The 20,692-nt window shown below is 34.9% G+C and overlaps 2 protein-coding genes across 5 annotated transcripts in view; one reads left to right on the forward strand and one right to left on the reverse strand.

Moving 5' to 3' along the window:
- Positions 1-20,692, reverse strand: part of RAD51B (RAD51 paralog B) — a 523,185-nt gene that overhangs the window by 344,536 nt on the left and 157,957 nt on the right. The gene's annotated exons all lie outside the window — the stretch shown is intronic.
- On the forward strand, positions 4,386-5,041 carry LOC123647583 (chromobox protein homolog 3-like). The gene has a single exon (XM_045565159.1). It carries the CDS (start codon positions 4,490-4,492, stop codon positions 5,039-5,041), a length of 552 nt encoding a protein of 183 aa, XP_045421115.1. The 5' UTR covers positions 4,386-4,489.

The raw sequence follows: 20,692 nt of genomic DNA on the forward strand, positions 1-20,692 counted from the left end.
TTTTTGTTAGCCCAGGATTATCATAAAACCTCTGTCCCTACCAAAACTTAAACCAAAGACATTACCATTAATATCTCTTAGACCCATGGAGAAATGAGATCCTTGATTTTGATTTGGAATTCTAACAAAAAATTCAGAGAATGCACACTAAGGGCCCTGTCACTACCCAAATCCAGGCAATCATCATTTCTCACCAGTGTTACAGCTAACATCTTCTTAACTGGTACACTTGTAGGCTTACTATCTATCACACTCTATTTAACCAACCATAATCTAGTTGGGGAGTAAGTTTTATTGCCTGTTGTACTTGTTGATGTGCTCCCCATTCCCAAGATACAAAAATAAATAAATCAGCAGAATTCTTTGTTTCTCTCAGAAGACAAAACAAAGACAAAAACAAGAAACCTAAATCAAGATGCTTTATCTGCATGAATAGCAACTGATTATTTTTCCTGACAAAAAAACAAATTTTCCATTTTTATCTTAAACAAGTAATCATCAAACCAATGCTAATATATAACAATACTAATGGCTTTTATCTACTAACTTTCTTTCCTAGATACCACATTTTTAAGGAATGCACTGCACAGTATCAGAGTAGACTAAAAGATCAGCAGTTAATGATACACTGAGTATAAAATTTAGGGAAAAAGAATACTCCAGTGATTGCGCAACAAAACCTCCATTGCTTGTCATGACAATAGTCCTTCCTTGTGCTTCCTACGATATCAAGATTTAGTTAGAGTAACCTGCCATAAGTCCACAAATCTGCTCAATGACTTTGTTGTGTGATTATTCCATGCAATTACTACCTTAAGAGTTTTTGATCTTCAAATGTACCAGCTGTGTCCTAAATAGAATTATCTGATGTAGGCTGAAATTATAGAGCGAGATCTTAAAATCAAGGAGTAAAACTGCTTTGAAAATCTGTCCTCCCCTCTCACCCTAAGATCTTGGATGGTTCCCATTTCCTTAACCTTACTTTATCAATGATACAGTTTTCAATAACACTATTTGAGTCTCACCAAATAAAGGCTGGCTCTTCTAACTGGAACACAGGCTATGTCACAGTAATTGAAAACACAGGTTAGTAGTTGGAACTCTCTAGTTTGCCAATAGGAGCTGTGACCCAACACTTGCTCAGCATAAAGATTAAAATAAATAGGTTTTACCTTAGGTGGGTATTCTGGAGAATGAGACTAGAACTAGACAGCTTAGCAGCACATGTCTATATACAAACACCTCAGATGTGTCAAAACAGAATAAATATCTCAGTTCTTGGTACTAATGTCTAGGCCCTGAAAAAAGCTAGGAAATGAATTCAAAAGTGAAAACTAAGCAGAAAACAACATTCGTCATTGTAATGAAAATAAAAGATTGGCAATAACATAAATGCCCAACAATAGGAGCCTAGTTTAAAAAATGTGATAAAACCACATAATAGATACCAAGAGACCATAAGAAAGAATAAGGAAGCATTTTATGTACCAGCATCGAATGAGTTTCAAGATATATTGTTAAATGAAAATAACAATAAATTGTTAAACAAGGTGTAGAACAATAGGTATGATAACCAAGCTGTGGTGTGTGAAAGAGGAAAATTGTTTTTATATATTAACTTATTTATATATATACATATACACATACACAAATATATATATCTTTGATATACACAGAATATTTATGCACAGAAATAAAAGCAACTAGTAACTTGAGCTGCCTTCAAGGGAGCTAATATGGTGGCTTGAGGAATGGAGTCAGCAAAAAATGTCTTCCTACATACAGCACTGTGCCTCTGAAATTCTGAACTAGGTGAATGTGTTTCCTATTCAAAAAGAAATGAAAATGAAATTTAAAAAATAATATTAGTTGCCAAAGCATCACATAATTGTTCATTAGGGAAAAAGAATTATTTATCCCTCTATAAATCAGTAAATTCCATTAATATGTAGGTCAAAGTGTGTGCTTCAACACTCCATTAACATGGAACTGAAAGAGCTCCTAAGAAAACAGTAATTAACTTTAAAAAATCCTCTATGGCACATTTATCCTCAATAACTTTCTCTTCAAATCAACACTGTACTTGCAATGAAAAAGAAGCAATATTAAGGTTTAATTAGTGATTACTGATAAAGTTTATTTCCCCTAATTGTGAAAGAGGAAAAAAATTTAAGATTTTTTTTGTCTAATTAATTTGTCCATCATTAGCCTTTGATCCTTCCAAAATGAACTGATTTCCTTCAGAGCTCTCATTCAATGTCACTACAGCCTCAGAGTAGCCTGCAACAACAGACTTTTGAAATAACTTTTCTCCTTCATAATTCAATGTTTATTATAGATAAATTAGGATATAACTATAAACACAGAAATAAGTTTTCACACAAGTGGTTCCAAACTTAAATGCCATAAAATAGGACTCTGCCCTAACTCTTCTCCTTTTAAGTAATACACATATTATTTAATGATGTGATTGTGTGACCTGAACACATGTCCTGTGGCCACAGCTAAAGGAAAGTTCAGGATGCTCCTCTGGGCTAGGAGCACAGTCCTGCTCACACATTCTAAGAGGAGGCTCAAGAAGCATTTGAATCTTTGACTGCCTTCTGATAGAAAAACAAAAAATAACTCAATATTAGTTATGCCAACTCCAAACCTATATAATCTCTATAAGACACTATTTAGTACTCAAACAGTACTAAACAATTACATCCTTTAGGCATCTCACTTTAGGTCAAAATTTTAAAAATTCTATGAGAACCATATCAGAGTAACAGAGACATAATTGTTAACTCCTGACTTCAAAAATCTTCCAGGACAAGATAATTTCCTCCAGGCCATGCTACAGAGCTTTGGTTCTCCAATTAAGTACTTGCTCTCATTAGGGTTCATAAATCAGATCAGGGCCAGCGTTTTTGCATAAATGGTCAGGGAGGCTTTGACCTTCAGTGGAATTCTATCAATGAGTAGTTTGTTTCTAAGTTTCAATGCCCTCTTTTTTTCCCTCATGATGAAATTTACCTGTTAATAGTCTATCTGAAATTGATGGAGACACCAGATATTGACTACTCAACTTTTTTTCTTTTTTTCAATCAGTATCAGACAGTCCAGGCACATATATGTTGAGGATTGTGGTAAAACATCTGTTTTTCAGATAAGAAATTAGGCTTTTCAGTTAACGCTCTTAAAGAGCCCTGTACAGATCAAACTCAATTGTTGGTCATGGATGGCATTGTTTTAAACCTGATCATCTAGGTTAAAAGAAAAGAAGTCATCTCAGTAGACTAGAAAAAGCCTTTCAGAAAAGGCTGCAACATTCACCCTGAATGCTGAAAATGATCAGCATTGCAGACTGGAGATATCCCTCTTGTTACACCCTTTGATGGTCTGGGCCATGGGTTTTGATAGACACTCAAAAGCAAATGCAGCTATTCAAACATTTGCCCATATCTGAAAAGTATCTTGGATACTCAAGCGCGTTATGAAATGTGATTAACATGCTTTCATTTTGAGAAATCCCAGAGAAGGAAAAGAATGTAAATAAAAGAATGGAAAATATATATACAATTGGACATTATGGAATCAGAAGTAGGGACAGAAAATAAACAAACAAGATTAAACTGATACATCTGGGGAAAGAAACACTAGCCCATTCATCCTTAAATTCCTCATGAAGTAAATGGGAAGCAACTGTTCCTATCTTCATTTTGCAAATGGGAAAATCAAGGCATGAAGCAGCAAAGGAACAACGTGGAAAAAAAAGTTACAGATTTACAAAAGTAACGATTCAGTAAGAACACTAAGGCTGAGTCTCCTGATGTCACACTCAATTGCTCTCATCGTTCTTTATCATAGAAGGACCCCATTTGTTGTTCCTACTTCTTCAGGAAATTTGTGAACCACCCAATAACTACTAATATATAATTATCACTTTCATGTATACAGACTATAATTTTAGCCAGGTATAAAAGATGTTGGAGAAAGGGGAAAAGATGTGATATCTTTGACTTCGAGAAGTTTTGTGTATTAGAGAGAGTCTTTGAAAGTGAGCACAAAAGAGTAGGCATACCACCTTAAATCCTTTCAAAAACAGATAGGAATGAATAAAATTAGTTTTAGAATAGATGGCATAGATTTAGTCTAATATCCTATATAGTGAGAAAAATACACACTTTTAAAAACTTTTAGACCAGGCTGAGCAATATAGCAAGACCCCATCCTTACAAAGAATAGAAAAAATTAGCCAGGCATGATGGCCCCTGCTTGTAGTCCCAGCTACTAGGGAAACTGAGGCAGGAAGATTGCTTGAGCCCAGGAGTTTGAAGTTGCAGTGAGCTATGATGACACCTGACACCACTGCACTCCAGCTTGGGTAACAGGATGAGACCCTGTCTCCAAAAAAAACAACAAATAACAACAGAGACGCCGTAGACCCGAGACCCGGAGCAGTTCAGAGGCAATGAATAATAGCTCTTCAAGTCTGTAATAAAAAATGGCCTCCAATAAAACTACATTGCAAAAAATGGGAAAGAAACAGAATGGAAAGAGTAAAAAGGTTGAAGAGGCAGATCCTGAAGAATTTGTGGTGGAAAAAGTACTGGATCGATGTGTAGTAAATGGGAAAGTGGAGTATTTCCTGAAGTGGAAGGGATTTATAGACGCTGACAATACTTGGGAACCTGAAGAAAATTCGGATTCCCCAGAGTTAATTGAAGCATTTCTTGATTCTCAAAAAGCTGGTAAAGAAAAAGATGGTACAAAAAGAAACTCTTTATCTGACAGTGAATCTGATGATAGCAAATCAAAGAAGAAAAGAGATGCTGCAGACAAACCAAGAGGCTTTGCCAGAGGTCTTGATCCTGAAAGAACAATTGGTGCCACAGATAGCAGTGGAGAATTAATGTTTCTTATGAAATGGAAAGATTCAGATGAGGCAGATTTGGTGCTGGCAAAAGAGGCAAATATGAAGTGTCCTCAAATTGTAATTGCTTTTTATGAAGAGAGACTAACTTGGCATTCTTGTCCAGAAGATGAAGCTCAATAATTGTTTGCACTGCTATATATATATATATATATATATATATATATATATGTATATATATACACACACACACACACACACACATACATACACATACATACATAAAATCTGCATCTTCGTTTTTAATTTACTAGTGTGAAGAAATAACTACATCTAATAAATCAAGTTTGATACAAAGAAAAAAAGAAAACAAATAACAATATGACAGATTTAAACTCAACCATATAGATAATTCCATTACAAAACGCACCATTTAAGAGACAAAGATTGTCAGACTGGACAAAAAAAAGCAAGGCCCAATTATAATGCCATTGATAAAAATGTACTTTTTTCATATTGGATATAGCCTATTAAAAAACAAAAAAAACATATGTCTTTAATGTACTTTGACTAAATATTCAGATAACACTGCCTACAGCAGCAATTAAATAAAAATCAACAGAAAGATTTGTATTTCATTGAGTTAGGTAGGCTGATTCTAATTTTAAAACATTTACATACATTGCTAGTAATATTATATGCTTCAACTAATATTAAAGGGAAAAATACCACTATGGTACCCCCTCTGCTTTTTTAAACATATCAGAGTTTAAGCAGAAGAAAATGTTAGATATTACTGTCAGGTAGCGCTTAAGATCTCTGTGGGATTCATGTGTATTTTTTTAAATGGTCATAAATATTATGCATATCAATGGAACAATAACTTTCTAAGCAGAATTTGAGCACAATTTAAGCATAATATGCCAAGACCACATGAAATAAAAAAGGAGAGTGGGTAATAATTTACCTGCGGAAGTTCTGATTGAACGTATGCCATAAGTGTTCCTTTCCTGAAATCATACCAGTGAAGTGGAAAGTTAACAACATGTGAACAATGGGGAACAACTTAATTAAAATGACTCAAAAAAAAAGTGATTATTTTGTAAAAATAGGCTCTGAGAAATATCCATGGCAAAGTTGGTTGGATTCTAAGGTCAGCAAGAGTCCAAAAACAAAAAGTTATGTTAACTCCTTTGTAGCATAAAAATTTAGACAGCCATTTAAAACAAATCCAGGATTTTAAATAGACCAGGTTATAGTTAATATAAGGTCTTGATAAAGCCAATGACCTGTTCAAGTAGAAATCAAATATCTCTTGCATCATAGCTAAAGTTTGTCTCTTAGGAAACATTCAAGCAATTTGCTAAGTCAACTACTAATTACCTTCATGGGATTTTAACATGACATTGCACCTAGACAGTCTTCTTTACTCTTAATTGGAAAGAAAAAAAGGCAAAGGCTTAGAGCCTAACAAATACGTCATATTACTTTTACTTTATAATCTTTTGTTGATAAAGTATTCCACTGGTAGAAAGAACAAGAGCTGAATGTAAAGCAGAAATGATGCCTTTCAAACACTGCAAACCTAAATGTGGCTTAAACACCAAGATAAGAAATTTAAAAAAAATTCTTAGGTATTCAACTGAAATAAATATATATATGTATATATCCTTAAGATAATGAAAATAAAGATTAGAATTAGATTATATAAGCATAATATCTGTACATCATATGTATGTTCCCTATGTGACATACCTAGGATACTGGTTAACTCATAGATACTGAAAATGTTATCTTCCACCAATGTACATATGAGAACAAGAACACATTTTAACGTGATATATGCCTAGCAATGTAAGATATTCAGCTCTTATTTTTGTCTGTTTAGGGAGAAGAGATTGCGCTTTTTGTTTGTTTCTTGGAATAGGGCTTACGATAGTCTTTTAGGATTGGTCTATACAAATATTACATACGTGGATATTTAGAAAAGTCTTTTTTAACATTCAATTTCAAAAGTTTATATGGATCTTGTCTACATAATCAGTAAGCTAGCCTTCCCAAAATAAAACCTAAGCAAGATGACCTATTAATAATGAATAGTGTATTAGAGTGATTGTAGATACCCTGGGGACAGGCATCATATCTTGTATTCTACATTCTACCAATCATCTAGCATGGTACCTTACTTATAATAATTATATAATAAATACTGGTTGTCTGAAATAGATTCAAACAGCCTAGATCCTAGCTCTACTTGTATCATTGACATTTTTGGAAATGTAATAACTATCTCATAGGATATCTAGCCCACAACTTATTCCTTCTCTCCTCTTAGAACTGACCACCATCCAGAGGAGAAAGCCCATCCCTACCCCAATTTTAACCTTGTTGCTATTATATGAACCTTACTCCTTGACCATAGCTGAATGAATTAAGGGTTGACTTATGACTCAAACTAAGTAAATTAGAGTGTCTCATTGGAGAATTTGAACTTATAGCCACATAAACTGGCAGCTGGAAGCTAAACATCTCAATGACAGAGCATTAAAACAAAAGTTCAGCTGAGATTCTTAGAGCTATCTTGGTCTCTCTTTTTGAGGCCTATCTGTCCATCTTTTCCTTGAATTCTGAGAGGTCCCATCCCTTATATTCTTAAGGGAACATTTCCCTTTTGGGTAGTAAACAGTAGAAATGAACTAAAGGTTTAACCAAGAATCTGGGGCAAGTCACTTTTCTTTACAGCTGTTTTAATATATGTAAAATACTATACATATTCTTCAAGTAAGAAAGGTCTTTAGGTTTGTTAGTTCAAACTCCCTCCCAATCAGGAATTTCTTTGACCATCTCCCTAAGAAGTGGCTCATGCTAACTATTATTTGAACAGAAGAAGCCAGTTCTAATTGCTTGGTCCTTTTTAAGATGGAGCTAAAAATCAGCCTTCCTGTAACATTGATCCATTGGTCCTGGTTCTGACTAAATTTCTGACTACAGAAATTTAAATAAATTTCTTCTACCTTCCTTTGTCAATCTTTAACCTTATTAAAGGGAGATGCCCTATCACTCCCTTATATTCACTCTTATCAAGGTTAAACTTTCCCAGCCCATTCATTCTTACCTGTACTTGCTAAGAATAACTTAATAAGGTATATATCAAGGTAAGAGACTTGAATTCTGTACATGGCTACTGAGATGTGACTACTAAAGAAAACTCTACTTTCAGCTCCTCTATCTGGGAAGAAAAGGCATGGAAAAGTGTTTCTATGCCCACAGAACATTTCTGTATGGAGAGATAATATTATCCCAGTTAGGAAACTGACAGAAGCCCAATTCCAAACAAGCAATAGCCAAATTTCATACTGCCCACAATACTTCCTTCCCTATCCTCAGGTCCATCCAGGCGCTATGCAACCATGCTTTCCCCACAAAATGATTTTCATTTGTCTGTAGAAAGTGCCCCTAAATACAAGGAGGCATTTATTCTCTGTTCCAGTTTCTATGGCATAGCTCTGATCAAGGCATAGCAGGTCATACCCCTGCTTAGGAGCCTAAAAAGAAAATCAAGGCTCACCCACATATGACACCAACCTGCATTTGACATAAAAATCAACAAACAAAAAAGAGTATTCAAGAGAAGCAACCATAGAATGGCAGTACAAGGACCTTGGAAAATCTGATAGTTCAAAAAAGCAATAAGAACACCAGCAAAATTGTCAAAATAAATTCTTCCAGAACTCTAGAAGTTAACCAAAGGCTTGCAACAATTGAGAAGTGTTTATTAAAAAAAAAAAAAAAAAAAAAAAAAGCTGAATCCTAGTAAGAATAGTAAGCTCAGTGGCATTTTAATTTTCTCTATTCCTATCTTCCATTCGCCAGCTTCCAGGTCCCCTATAAAACCAGCAGTCTCATCACCACTGTAGATACCCAATAACAAGTGCTGGTGAAGATGTGGAAAAATTAGAATCCTTATGTATTGCTGGTAGGCATGAAAATGGTGCAGACACCTTGGAAAACAATTTGATAGTTCCTCAAAAAATTTAACATAGAATTACCATATGACCCAGAAGTTATACACCCAAGAGAATTGAAAACATTTCCATACAAAAACTTTTACACAAATATTCGTAGCAGCATTGTTCATAATAATCAAAATGTAGAAACAACCCAAATACCTACCTATCAATTGATGAATATATAAACAAATGGATGTGGTATACCATACAGTAAAATATTATTTGCCAGTGAAAAGTAATAAAGTACTGCTATATACTAAAACATGGATAAACATTATTCAAAGGGAAAAAAAGGCTAGTCCCAAAAGACCACTTGTTATATGATTCCATTTATATGAAATGTCCAGAACAGGCAAATCCATAGGGACAGAAAATAGATTAGTTGCTGCCAGGGTCTAGAGAGAAGGAAAAATGTGGAGTAACTACTAATGGGTACAGGGTTCTTTTTAGAGTGCTGAAAAATGTTCTAAAACTGAATATTGGTGACAGTTGCATAACTCTGTAAATATACTAAAAACCACTAAATTGTAATTGAAAGTGTTATTAAAAAGCTGTTATTTTTTTTTTAAAGGAATTACTACCAATCTAAGAACTGTTCCCACACTTCCTCACCTTTGTTTCTTTGATCATACCTTTCCTTTACCTGGAATGCACTCCCTTTCATTTCTAACTGTTGAAATCAAACTCATTCTCTAAGAGCCCATTCAAATGCCATTTTTCCCATGGAGTATTTTCTGATCCTCCCATAGTGGCTTTCTTCTTTTTCCTTTCAACTTCAAAAACACTTCATTCTATTATATCACTTTAAATATGTTAACTTTATCAGTTGTTTGTGAACATCTTTTATCTTCTATACTAAATAGTAAGATCCTTGAGGGCAGGGGTCATACCTTGTTTGTGTAGGGAAATCTAGCATCCCCACTCCCACATGGATGAGCCTGGAGGACATTATGTTAAATGAAATAAGTCAGGCAGAGAAAGATAAATACCACATGTTCTCATACATATGTGGAAGCTAAAAAAGTTGATCTCATAAAAGTAGAGGGTAGAATAATGGTTACCAGAAGCTGAGAAGAATGAGGGGGCTTAGGGAGAGATTAGTTCAGGGATACAAAATTATAACTAGATAGGAGGAATAAATTCTAAGAGTTCTGTAGTAGCGGTCCCCAGCTTTTTTGGCACCACGGACGGGTTTCATGGAAGACAATTTTTCCACAGACGGGGAAGGGGTGGGGATGATTTCAAGATGATTCAAGCGCATTACATTTATTGTGCAGTCAAACCTCTCTGCTAGTGATAATCTGTATTTGCAGCCGCTCCCCAGTGCTAGCATCACTGCCTCAGCTCCACTTCAGATCATCTGGCACTAGATTCCCATAAGAAGTGTGCAAGCTAGATCCCTCACATACGCAGTTTACAGCAGGTTTCATGCTCCTATGGGAATCTAATGCTGCTGCTGATCTGACAGGAGGCAGAACTCTCATTAACTGCTGGTGGAACTACAAGTTGGCATAACCCATTTGGAAAACAGTTTGGTAGTTTCTAACAAAATTACCTGTACACTTACCATATGACTCAGCAATTTTATTCCTATTCACCCAAGAGAAATGAAAACACATGTCCATAAAAAGATTTATACACAAATTATAAATACCTATATCCATAACTCTAAAATGAAAACAACCAAAATGTTTATCAGCAGATAAGATACAATAAATTACAGCATATTTGTACAATGGTATACTACTCAGCAATAAAAGGGAATGAACTACTGATATATGAAACAACAATGGATGAATTTCAAAATTATTATGCTGAACAAAAGATTCCATTTCTATGAAATTCTATAACAGACAAAACTAATCTATTGTGATAGAAATCAGATTAATTGTTGCCTGGTGACAGGTGGTGCTTGCCAGCACTGGGGCACTAGAAAATTTTCTGGGAAGATGAAAATGTTTTATATCTGATTATGGTGATGGCTACAAGGATGTATACATTTGTCAAAAGTCATTGACCTGGACACTGAAGCATGAATTTTACTGCATATAAATTATACCTAGTAAAGTTTTTTTCAAATGAAGTGGTACAAATATGACAATTAAAGAAATTATCTCATTCCTCATCTAACACCTACATATTTCAAATTGTCAACCTTGAGAATGAGGAAAGCCAAAACGGGAATTTATTGTAGCAGCCACGAAAGAATACCAAAAATGAAAGTTTCAAATAATTTGGGGGCCACTAAGACCATTCATCCTGCCTTTTGTCTTTCATAAGCTATGTTCCCCAGAGAAAATTCATTAGAATTAGCTTGATTGATTAAATTCAAATGAGATAACCCTAGATTTTTATGTAAATAGGCTACCATAAAAAAAATCATAGATGCAGAATGCCCCATCATTTGCATTATCCAAGAAGTGACAGGTCCTGACAGTTTACTGCTTTTTTTTTATTGAATAAATTTGTTATTGTGGTATGGTGCTTCCACTGATAATCCTGCTCATTCTCAGAGAACTATACTTAAAATTTCTTTGAATATATCGCAATAGTTATATTTTCTTTTCTTTTTCTGGGCTGCTAGTCTTTTAAAATTTTTTTATTTAAAAATATTAAGGGGTACAAATGTTTTTGGTTACATGGATCACTTTTGTAACACTTGAGTCACAGCTGTAAGTGTGCCTATCACCCAAATAGTGTTCACTGCACCCGTTAGGTAGGTTTTTGCCCACTCCCTCCACCCCCCTACTGCTTTATTTCCACTGAGTTTTACTTCCCTCTGTGCACATGTATGCTCATCAGTTAGTTCCAACAGTTTACTGCTTTCTAAGAAGAAAGAGAAAGACAGCAACTCATAGAACACCAAAGGGCACATGGCTGCCTGGAGCATCTTTCTTTTTCTCTAAGACTCATTCCCACAGTGAGACCAGCAGTCAAATGATGGGTATACTGGAAGTTCATCTTCCCTCAAGGTAATCAATCCTCTTTTGTACTGAATTCCTTAACCTCTCAACCCTTTATTAAATAAAATACTATGCACTTTCCATGCTCTTGCCCACAAATTCTTTCTTAATCTTGCTATTGGTTAATGCTAATGTGACTGAAGCCATTAGATAGATTACAATAAATTTGATGAAATGGATCCTCATATAAAACCAAATTACCTTTCACTTGGGATATTTTAATACTAACAGGAAATACTCATTAGATGTTCAATTACTTTAACTGAAAGCATTTCCCCCCCCATTCTTATGTTACCAAAAGCACAGGTCACAAAGAACTGCTGAAAACTTTCAATGTCTTCTCATTCCCAACTATACTGTGGAAAGGAGAATTAACAATCAGAACCAGAGAGTTGGAAGAGAATTTCAAGACCTTGTTGTTCAGCAGTTCATAACTACTTGATAAGATCAGGTATCAAAATCAATTGTAAGATATAATTTGTTCCTACAAATAATTAAAATACTGTGAATGTTGTGACTAATGTTTGTATAATTTAGGTTAAATTCAAAGTTATTCCTATAACAACCTCACTCTTACCCACTTGCATTCCCAGCTCACTGGGAAGCAAGAGAGAGGCTCACATATAACCTGCAGCCTATCTTTTCTATGCTGCATTCTGAGGTGTGCCAGGTACACCAGAAATAGTTGTGGCAACTACAAAATCCAATTAAAATTAAACCATTCTAATTATTTTGTCTTCCATCAAAATCTAAGTGTGCTGATGGGAACATGTTCACACGTATAACCTGACATGCACTTTGTGACAGAAATAGGTTAAGAAACACTGACGTACTCCAGTCACTTCATTTTAAAGACAAGAGAACAGGTTCAGGGTTTTACACAATCACAGCTAAAGAGAGGTCGAGGAACTGGGATGCTTGTCTAGATATGCATGACTTCCAAGACATTGTTCTTCCTCTGACATCCCACTGCCATTTGGGCACTAACTCTGAAAGATATTTCAAGTTTTAGTTCAGCTATTCTTCTCTGCATGTGCAAAACTTTTAAGCCTTTTAAAACATTCAAAAAACAGTAACAATGAGGAAAACTGTAAAATCACTATACCATAAAGATTTTTAAATTCAGCATTTACAATTCAGTTTACTAGAAACACATATTATGGGTGAGATGGATTAGCATACCAAGATAGATATGATATTGTCCCTGTTCTCAAAGTGTTTGCAATCTCCTGAGTGAAACAAGATGTTTACAACTAAAATGCATAATACCATATATTTAATACTAATGATATCTCAAAATAGATTATATTATACAGCACATAGAAGAAAAAAAGACTACTTTTGGCTAGGGAAACAGGATGTTATGGAAGGGATGGTATATAACCTAAGCTTTAAAAATAGATAGAATTTCACCTAGCAGAAATGCAGAAGGGAACATTACAGGCAGATGCAAAAAATAGTGAAATTAAGGAATTGACCAGGGCAATAGAGTGCTGTCCATGAAATGATGAAAAATCCAGACTAACTACAGTTATGCTTGTATGGGAGGGCAGACACAGAGAGAGAACAGGGGAGCAGGCAGTTACAAGAGACGAGAAAGGAGGAAAGAGAGACAGAGAGAGTAGTGAGAAATAAAATTGGAAAGGAAAGATAAGGCCAAGCCACTGTGTCTTGAAGGTTGAGGTAAAAAATCTAGGGTTGGATGGGGAATAATTAAAAAGCAAATCATTTACATAATCAGATCTTGTGAAGATAACTACATCATTTGGGAGAAGGAATTACAGTAAGGAGAAATTTTAAAATGGAAGATTAGTTGGCTTTATAATAATACAAAAGATATTATAAGGGCCTGAGTTAGAGCAGGCAGTGGAAATGGAAAGGAGGTACTAAATGCAGAAGTGGAATCAAATTGCGATCATGGACAACTGATGTAGAAGACAAAAGAAAGTCGGGGAAGAGACTGATTTGGGGGTTTAAGCTTGCTGGAAGAGAATATTGGCCATGTGAGATAAGAGGCTAGAGGCTTAGAGGGATAACCAATGATTTTGTTTGGGAGAGAACAAAATATTTTACACTAAACGGTGTCTTTTCTGTCTGTTGTATGATATAAAATGCTGCCATTTGAAATACCTTCAGTTGGCAAATGTGGGGGAAAGGATATACCTATATATTATCAGTGGAAGTATAAATTGGTTCAACTTCTTTTGCAGGCAATTTCATACAATCTATCAAAATTTTAAATGCACACAGTTCTGTGACTAGAAATTCCATATTGCAGAAATCATTTTACAGATAATCTCACATATGTACACTAACACTTTAAAAGTACATATATATATATATATGTATATACACACAGTATTATTTATGAACAACCAAAACAGAGAAGAAACTCAATGTCCACCAACAACATTTGGTTAAAGAAATGATACCAAATAAGATACAATGGTATACTATGCAACCTTAAAAAAAAATGAATCAGCTTTATAAGTGAAAAAAACAAGGTTCAAAAGAATATGTATGATATGTAACTGCGTAAATGAAAAATAGATATGCCCATACACACTTGTTTGTGCACAGATTATCTTTGGAAGCATACTTTTGAGACTGGTAATAGTGTCTGGAGAGGGAGCTAAGAGACTGGAAATATCATGGCAGAAAGACTTGGAAAAAAAAAAAGTGCATGTGTTGCCTATTCCACAATTAAATTGGAAGTCAATTGATGAAGTAAATGTTTTCTCCACCTATGGCTGCCCTCTACTGGAAAGGTCAAATAAAAGGGTCAAAGGTATGCAACCAAAAGGGTCACAGAAAAGTCAGAAAATTGGTAAACCAACTGTGAATAAACTGACAGATTATACTTCTTGAAAGTCATTCTACCCAAACCAAATATTGTTAATAAAGAAGCCTTTGCTAAAAACACTATAGATAAAATTGAGTATCATAGGCCATAATATAAGTTAGGCAAAAATTTGATTAATTCTGTGCCAGATTTTCACATATTCTTTTCTCCATCAATTAAAAGCACTTATATAAATGTAAAAGAAAAATACAACTGAAAAGCAATTTATTTAACAAGAACTAAAAGGTAATAGAGAACTTCAAGTTGATAGGATGGCAGATTTTATTTTCTTCTTTTTTTTTTTTTTTTTTTTTTTTGAGACAGAGTCTCGCTTTGTCGCCCGGGCTAGAGTGAGTGCCATGGCGTCAGCCTAGCTCACAGCAACCTCAAACTCCTGGGCTTAAGTGATCCTACTGCCTCACTCAGCCTCCCAAGTAGCTGGGACTACAGGTATGCGCCACCATGCCCAGCTAATTTTTTCTATATAAATTTTTAGCTGTCCAAATCATTTCTTTCTATTTTTGGTAGAGACGGGGTCTCACTCTTGCTCAGGCTGGTCTCGAACTCCTGACCTCGAGCGATCCACCCGCCTCGGCCTCCCAGAGTGCTAGGATTACAGGAGTGAGCCACCGCGCCTGGCCCAGATTTTATTTTCATCATTTAAATTTTTCTTTACTCTTAGCACAATGATAGTATAATAAATTAAAAATTAAAGAGGAAGAGAAAAAATATAGCAATTAGCAATTTTTCTACTAAATGACAAAGAAAGTTATGTACATCTATGATACTGAAAGAATTTTGATATGAAATGGACAATATTTTCAGATTCTGCAATTTTTTTAAATGTTTATAAATGCATGTTCACATATTTTATATATTTAATAAAAATTATAAGGCTGCTTAAGTTTATAATATAATCCTGTTTTCAAATCCTAACTCCTATATCTAAATTCACTTTCAAAAGAGTTTTTAAAGTTCTATACAACTTTGAACTTCATTAAGGTTGTAAGTATATTAGAGAACTAATCAGTACTTAAAAAGTAGTGCTCAATTAAACATTAACGTAAATTACCATTCTTTCTGGCTGAACATGCTGGCTCATGCCTATAATCCTAGCACCCTGGGAGGCCAAGGTGGGAGGACTGCTTGAGGCCAGGAGTTCTGAGACCATTCAGAGCAAAAGCAAGAGCTTGACCCCTGGGTCTCTACAAAAAAACAGAAAAATTAGGCGGGCTTAGTGGCACACACCTGTAGTCCCAGCTACTCAGGAGGCTGAGGCAGGAAAATCACTTGAGCCTAGGAGTTTTGAGGTTGCAGGGAGCTATGATGATGCCACTGCACTTTAGCCTGGGCAACAGAATGAGACTCTGTCTCAAAAAAAAAAAAAAAAAAAAAAAATTACCATTCTTTCTAACTGAATGAGTAGATCTTATTCCCTTTTTCTGCAAATGAAGATCAAGCTTACATAGGTTAAATACAAATATGGCTACCTGAAAAACTAATGAGTGAGAACACACAGAACAAAAAGGCAGAATAAGACACAGCTTGGTATCCATATAACAAGAAGTCATGGCAGTGAGACAGGTCAAAGGAAGACATCAAGAGAGAAAAAGAGTAAAGAGATCCAGAAATGACTAAAACTGATGAAGCAAGAGTTAGGGGTAAGGAAAGAAAAGACTGAATAGAGGGAGTGATTATAGTTAGTGGTAACAAGGCCAACTCCAGGGCTCTGTCCTCTCACTTGATGGTGTCCTTATCAGCAAAAAGAGAAAAATATTTAAATATTTCATCTCAGGTATACTGCATGGTATCTGACACATAGTACAGTTGGATATATTAAATATTAGTTATTATTACTATTATTGATTAATAGCAGAAGGTGAAGAAATACACTTTGATGGTGTTACCCAAACTATATCTAAGAAGAAATTTTAATTTAAGAGATATCTGGTATAGAATGCTCCAGAAGTCAGTGTTATAACTTATTTGCTTAAGATGTGATAGTTAATGTCCTAATTGCCCTAGAGGCTGAAGTAGATTGAGATGAAGAGAAACCAGATCTTTCTGTCACATTCAACAAAATTGGAGTCTGTAGTTTGGTTATTAGGTGTAATATGCCTACCTGTTCGTGTGCCATTTACAAGTCAAAATGCCTTAAACCTCAAGGGAGTTTTCTTCTTAGTTTCGAAAGCAAGTAAGTTGACCCCTTTATATTTTTCCTAAAAACAATGCATTACCACAGAAGAAAAGTATATAAATGTCACATAAAAATAAAAACATGTTCAGCCTGTCTAGTAAACAGAGATTCCCTTAGGAATTAAATTAACAATCTACTATCAGCAAAGTGCAATAATGAGAACTCTTATGGCAAAGGTCTTAAAAATGTGAAAATTTGCCTAGCAATTTCACTTCTAGGTTTTTATTTCATAGAAACAACCAGGGTTGTGTACAAACTTTATCCATAAGGATGTTCCCTATGGCATATATAGTAGCAAAAAAAAATTGAAAACAAGCAACATACATTTCAAAAATAAATTAGTGAAATAAATGATAGTGTATTCAGATGTCAAAATACTCTGCAGCCATTTAAAGTCATATTGTAGAAGAATTTAGTAGCACAGTGAAACCATTCAATACATATTTTATTTAAACTTAAAAAGTAGGTAATCTTTTTCATAAATTTCTTGGTTCTTTTCAACCATTAATTTTTTCATGTAAACTTTAACATGACTTTATCCAGTTTTTTGTTTGTTTTTCTAGAGACGTTGTCTCACTCTGTCACCTAGGCTAGAGTACAGTGGCACAATCATAACTCACTGTAACCTTGAATTCCCAGGCTCAAGTGATCCTCCTGCCTCAGCTTCCGGAGTAGCTAGGACTACAGGGAAGTGCCACTATGTCCAGCTAATTTATTTATTTGTTCCTTTTTTTTTTTTTTTTGTAGAGATGAAGTCTCACTATGTTGCTCAGGCTGGTCTTAAACTCCTGGCCTCAAGCGATCCTCCTGCCTTGGCCTCGCGAAGTGCTGGGATTATAAGCGTTAGCCACCATGCCTGGCCCATTCTATGCAACTATTTAGAGAATTGGGCTTCTAGAAATCTTTCCCTTTTATTCCTAAGCATTTTAAAGATTTTTGGCACTGCTGTAAATGGAACAATTACTCTTTCTTTCTTTAACTGGTTATTTAATGATACTGAGAAAAGCTATTGATATATATCTATTTCACATCTGTTCAAATTTTTCCCTTATTAATTCAATTCCCATGTTAATATTTCTTCTAGATTTAGACATAAAGTATTCTCTTGGAAGGATTTTCTTAATGTATAGTTAAGTGAAAAAAGCAAGATCCAAATCAGTGTATATAAGATGATCCCATTTTGGCAAAATACACTCCTCTTCCCTATTTATACTATTATATATAATGTATTTGTATATGATTAAATGGGCTTAGTGAATGCTTACACATAAAGCTTGTTAACAAGGATGCCTAAAGAGATGATAGGAGGAGGGAAAAGGAGAGAGGGGAGGTAAACTTCCTTCTCTAAAAAGATCTGCATTTTTAAAAAGACATTCATGAAAAAACAGTATGGCACTCATATCAATATGTGTGAGTATGTGAGTGTGAGAGAGAGAGAGAGAGAGAGAGAGAGAGTGTGTGTGTGTGTGTGTGTGTGTGTGTGTATGAGAATTGAAATGCCTGAAAAGACAGTCACCAAAATTTCCATGGTAGACTGCTCATGGCGATGGGACTTCAGGTATTTTTTATTTCTTTATATTTTTTGTGTAGGATTCAAAAATGTTTTACATGAAAATGGATTACATAATATTATAAGGAAAAAAGAAACTTTTTGTTCTGGACCAAAAAATGATACACACTAAGGTATGCTGGTATACTGATAAGTGAGAAGAAGAGAAAAGAAAGACTATGGGAAAGAAAAGATATACAGTGAAATGATGTTAATTATCAAAGAGGATTGAGTGATGGGGAAGAGGACAGAGCTGGAGAAGAAAAATAAATAAATAAATAAGCTTTTGAAGGGAACCTGCTTTGCCATCATGGTTTCTGTGATAAAGAAGTTTATAATCTAGTTGGGGAAAAATAACTTTCATAAAAACAAGACTTGTTTATAAGGGAAGTACAGAGAAAGGAAACACCTAGGTAGACTGAATTAAGGAATACTTTATAGAAAAAATAGGACTTGAAGACTAGAAACATTTCAATAAATTAAAAAATAAGGATATTCTAGACCTGTGAAAAAATACAACCAGAAATATACAAGTTGAAATACACACCACTGGACTGCAAAGGAAGCTTCAAGTTAGAGTGGGAAATAAAACTGCCAGGTAGGGAGAAGCCAGATTACAGAGGGCCTAGAAGGACAAGCTGAAAAATTTAGGCTTGATGCTGAAGGCCTTGAGCAGAGGAATGACACAAGAGAAATGTTTTAGAAAGATCAATCTGGAGAGGTACCTAAGAGAGTGAGTAGTGAAGGAAGAAGCAAATAAGGCTGGTGAAGAGACTGTGAGAGTAATGAAGACCTGGACTGCTATCTCAGTTATGGTAATAGGTACACAAGGGCAAACCCAAGAGATATTTAATATTTTGAAGGATTGTTTGGAAACTCTTACTGTAAAGTCTCAAAGTCTTAATAGCAATTTCAAGGAGCCCTGGAGTCTGGAGGAATCAGGAGCTGTCTGTAATCTAGAAGGTAAAGGAAGGGGCAAAGAGCAAATGCAAAGGACAGGTGGAGAGGCCTTGGGTGTTAGCAGAGGAGCTGAAGCCCTTAGTTGGATAGGTTTTCTGGGACAAGCATCAGTGCAATCTCTACCCACTCTGATGTGTTCTGGCACCTTTACAGGTAAGTGCTGCCCTGCCACAGGATCCCTAACAGCTAACAAAGTACACAAGTTACTGATTCCTGGACTCATTTTTGTCATTTAAGCTTTAGGCAGGCCGATCTAACCAGTTATTAAATATCTAAAGAATGTTTTCATTGCTCACTATGTAGCTATGTAAATATTGTAAAATTCAGTTACTCCCTCGTATACTTTATCTAGGCGTTGGAGGAGTGAATACCCAGCAAATATTTCCATATCATTTTCAAAGCAGCCTTTCTTCTGATAAGACTTCTTCACAATTTAGAACTTGTTGACACACTCAACACTGCAGATAAGGTTTCAGTTAAAAATATTTTTCTTTAAAGAGGACAGGTTCCTCTTCCTTCGCTCCAAAATAAAACCTCAAAAAATAAAAAAGAAGCATCCATGAAAAATGTCTAGCTTTCTTTCCTGTTATCTGCATTCTCCTCATACAGCAAAGCCCAGTTAAAGAAGCAGACTCATTTGTAGACATTCCCTGAAACACAAGCTCAAGGTATAACAATACCTACCTACCCTCATAGTGTTGATGAGGGAGATAGTATTTGTAAAATGCTTAACACATTTTGCAAAAATGAGAGTCAGATAGAGGGATTTACTTCTCCTGACAAGTAGAGACTGATAGAATTTTCTCTTCCCCCCCTATTTAACACTTTGGCTTCCTCAGTGACAAGATCACATTTCTCATAACTTTCATTTGCCTTCTACTTGTTCCCTCTATTTCTTGGAGAGCTGTCTGCCTGCTATTCTTTCTTTCGCTTTCTGGTCTTAAAGAATAAGAATTTAAAATGTACAAAAAACCAAAAATAGACCCTTCAGAGGCTTACTTCTAAGTAGAAATCTTATTTATGTAGATATAAATAAATTAACCTTATTTATATAGATATAATAAAAGTCTCCTAAAGTGAGCATATTATGTGAAACAGTCTCTTAATATTGTGAAAACATAGGAAATATTAGAACTTTTTTAAAAAACCCAAATCCTATTTTTTTTAACTTTCTAAAAAGTACACTTATCATAAACACTATACTAGAACCAAAGATTCTTCATCCAATGAGCTTAAACTGGACCTCAACATAATTTTCTGATTTATAGAGTAGTGTCAATAATTAGTCCCATTTTATACTGAAAACTGCAACA

Source organism: Lemur catta, chromosome 1 (assembly GCF_020740605.2).
Source record: "Lemur catta isolate mLemCat1 chromosome 1, mLemCat1.pri, whole genome shotgun sequence".
NCBI classification, from domain to species: Eukaryota; Metazoa; Chordata; class Mammalia; order Primates; family Lemuridae; genus Lemur; species Lemur catta.

What these genes read in the sequence shown, in the direction of transcription:
- LOC123647583 (XM_045565159.1), top strand. Translation starts at nt 4,490, where the DNA reads ATGGCCTCCAATAAAACTACATTGCAAAAAATGGGAAAGAAACAGAAT.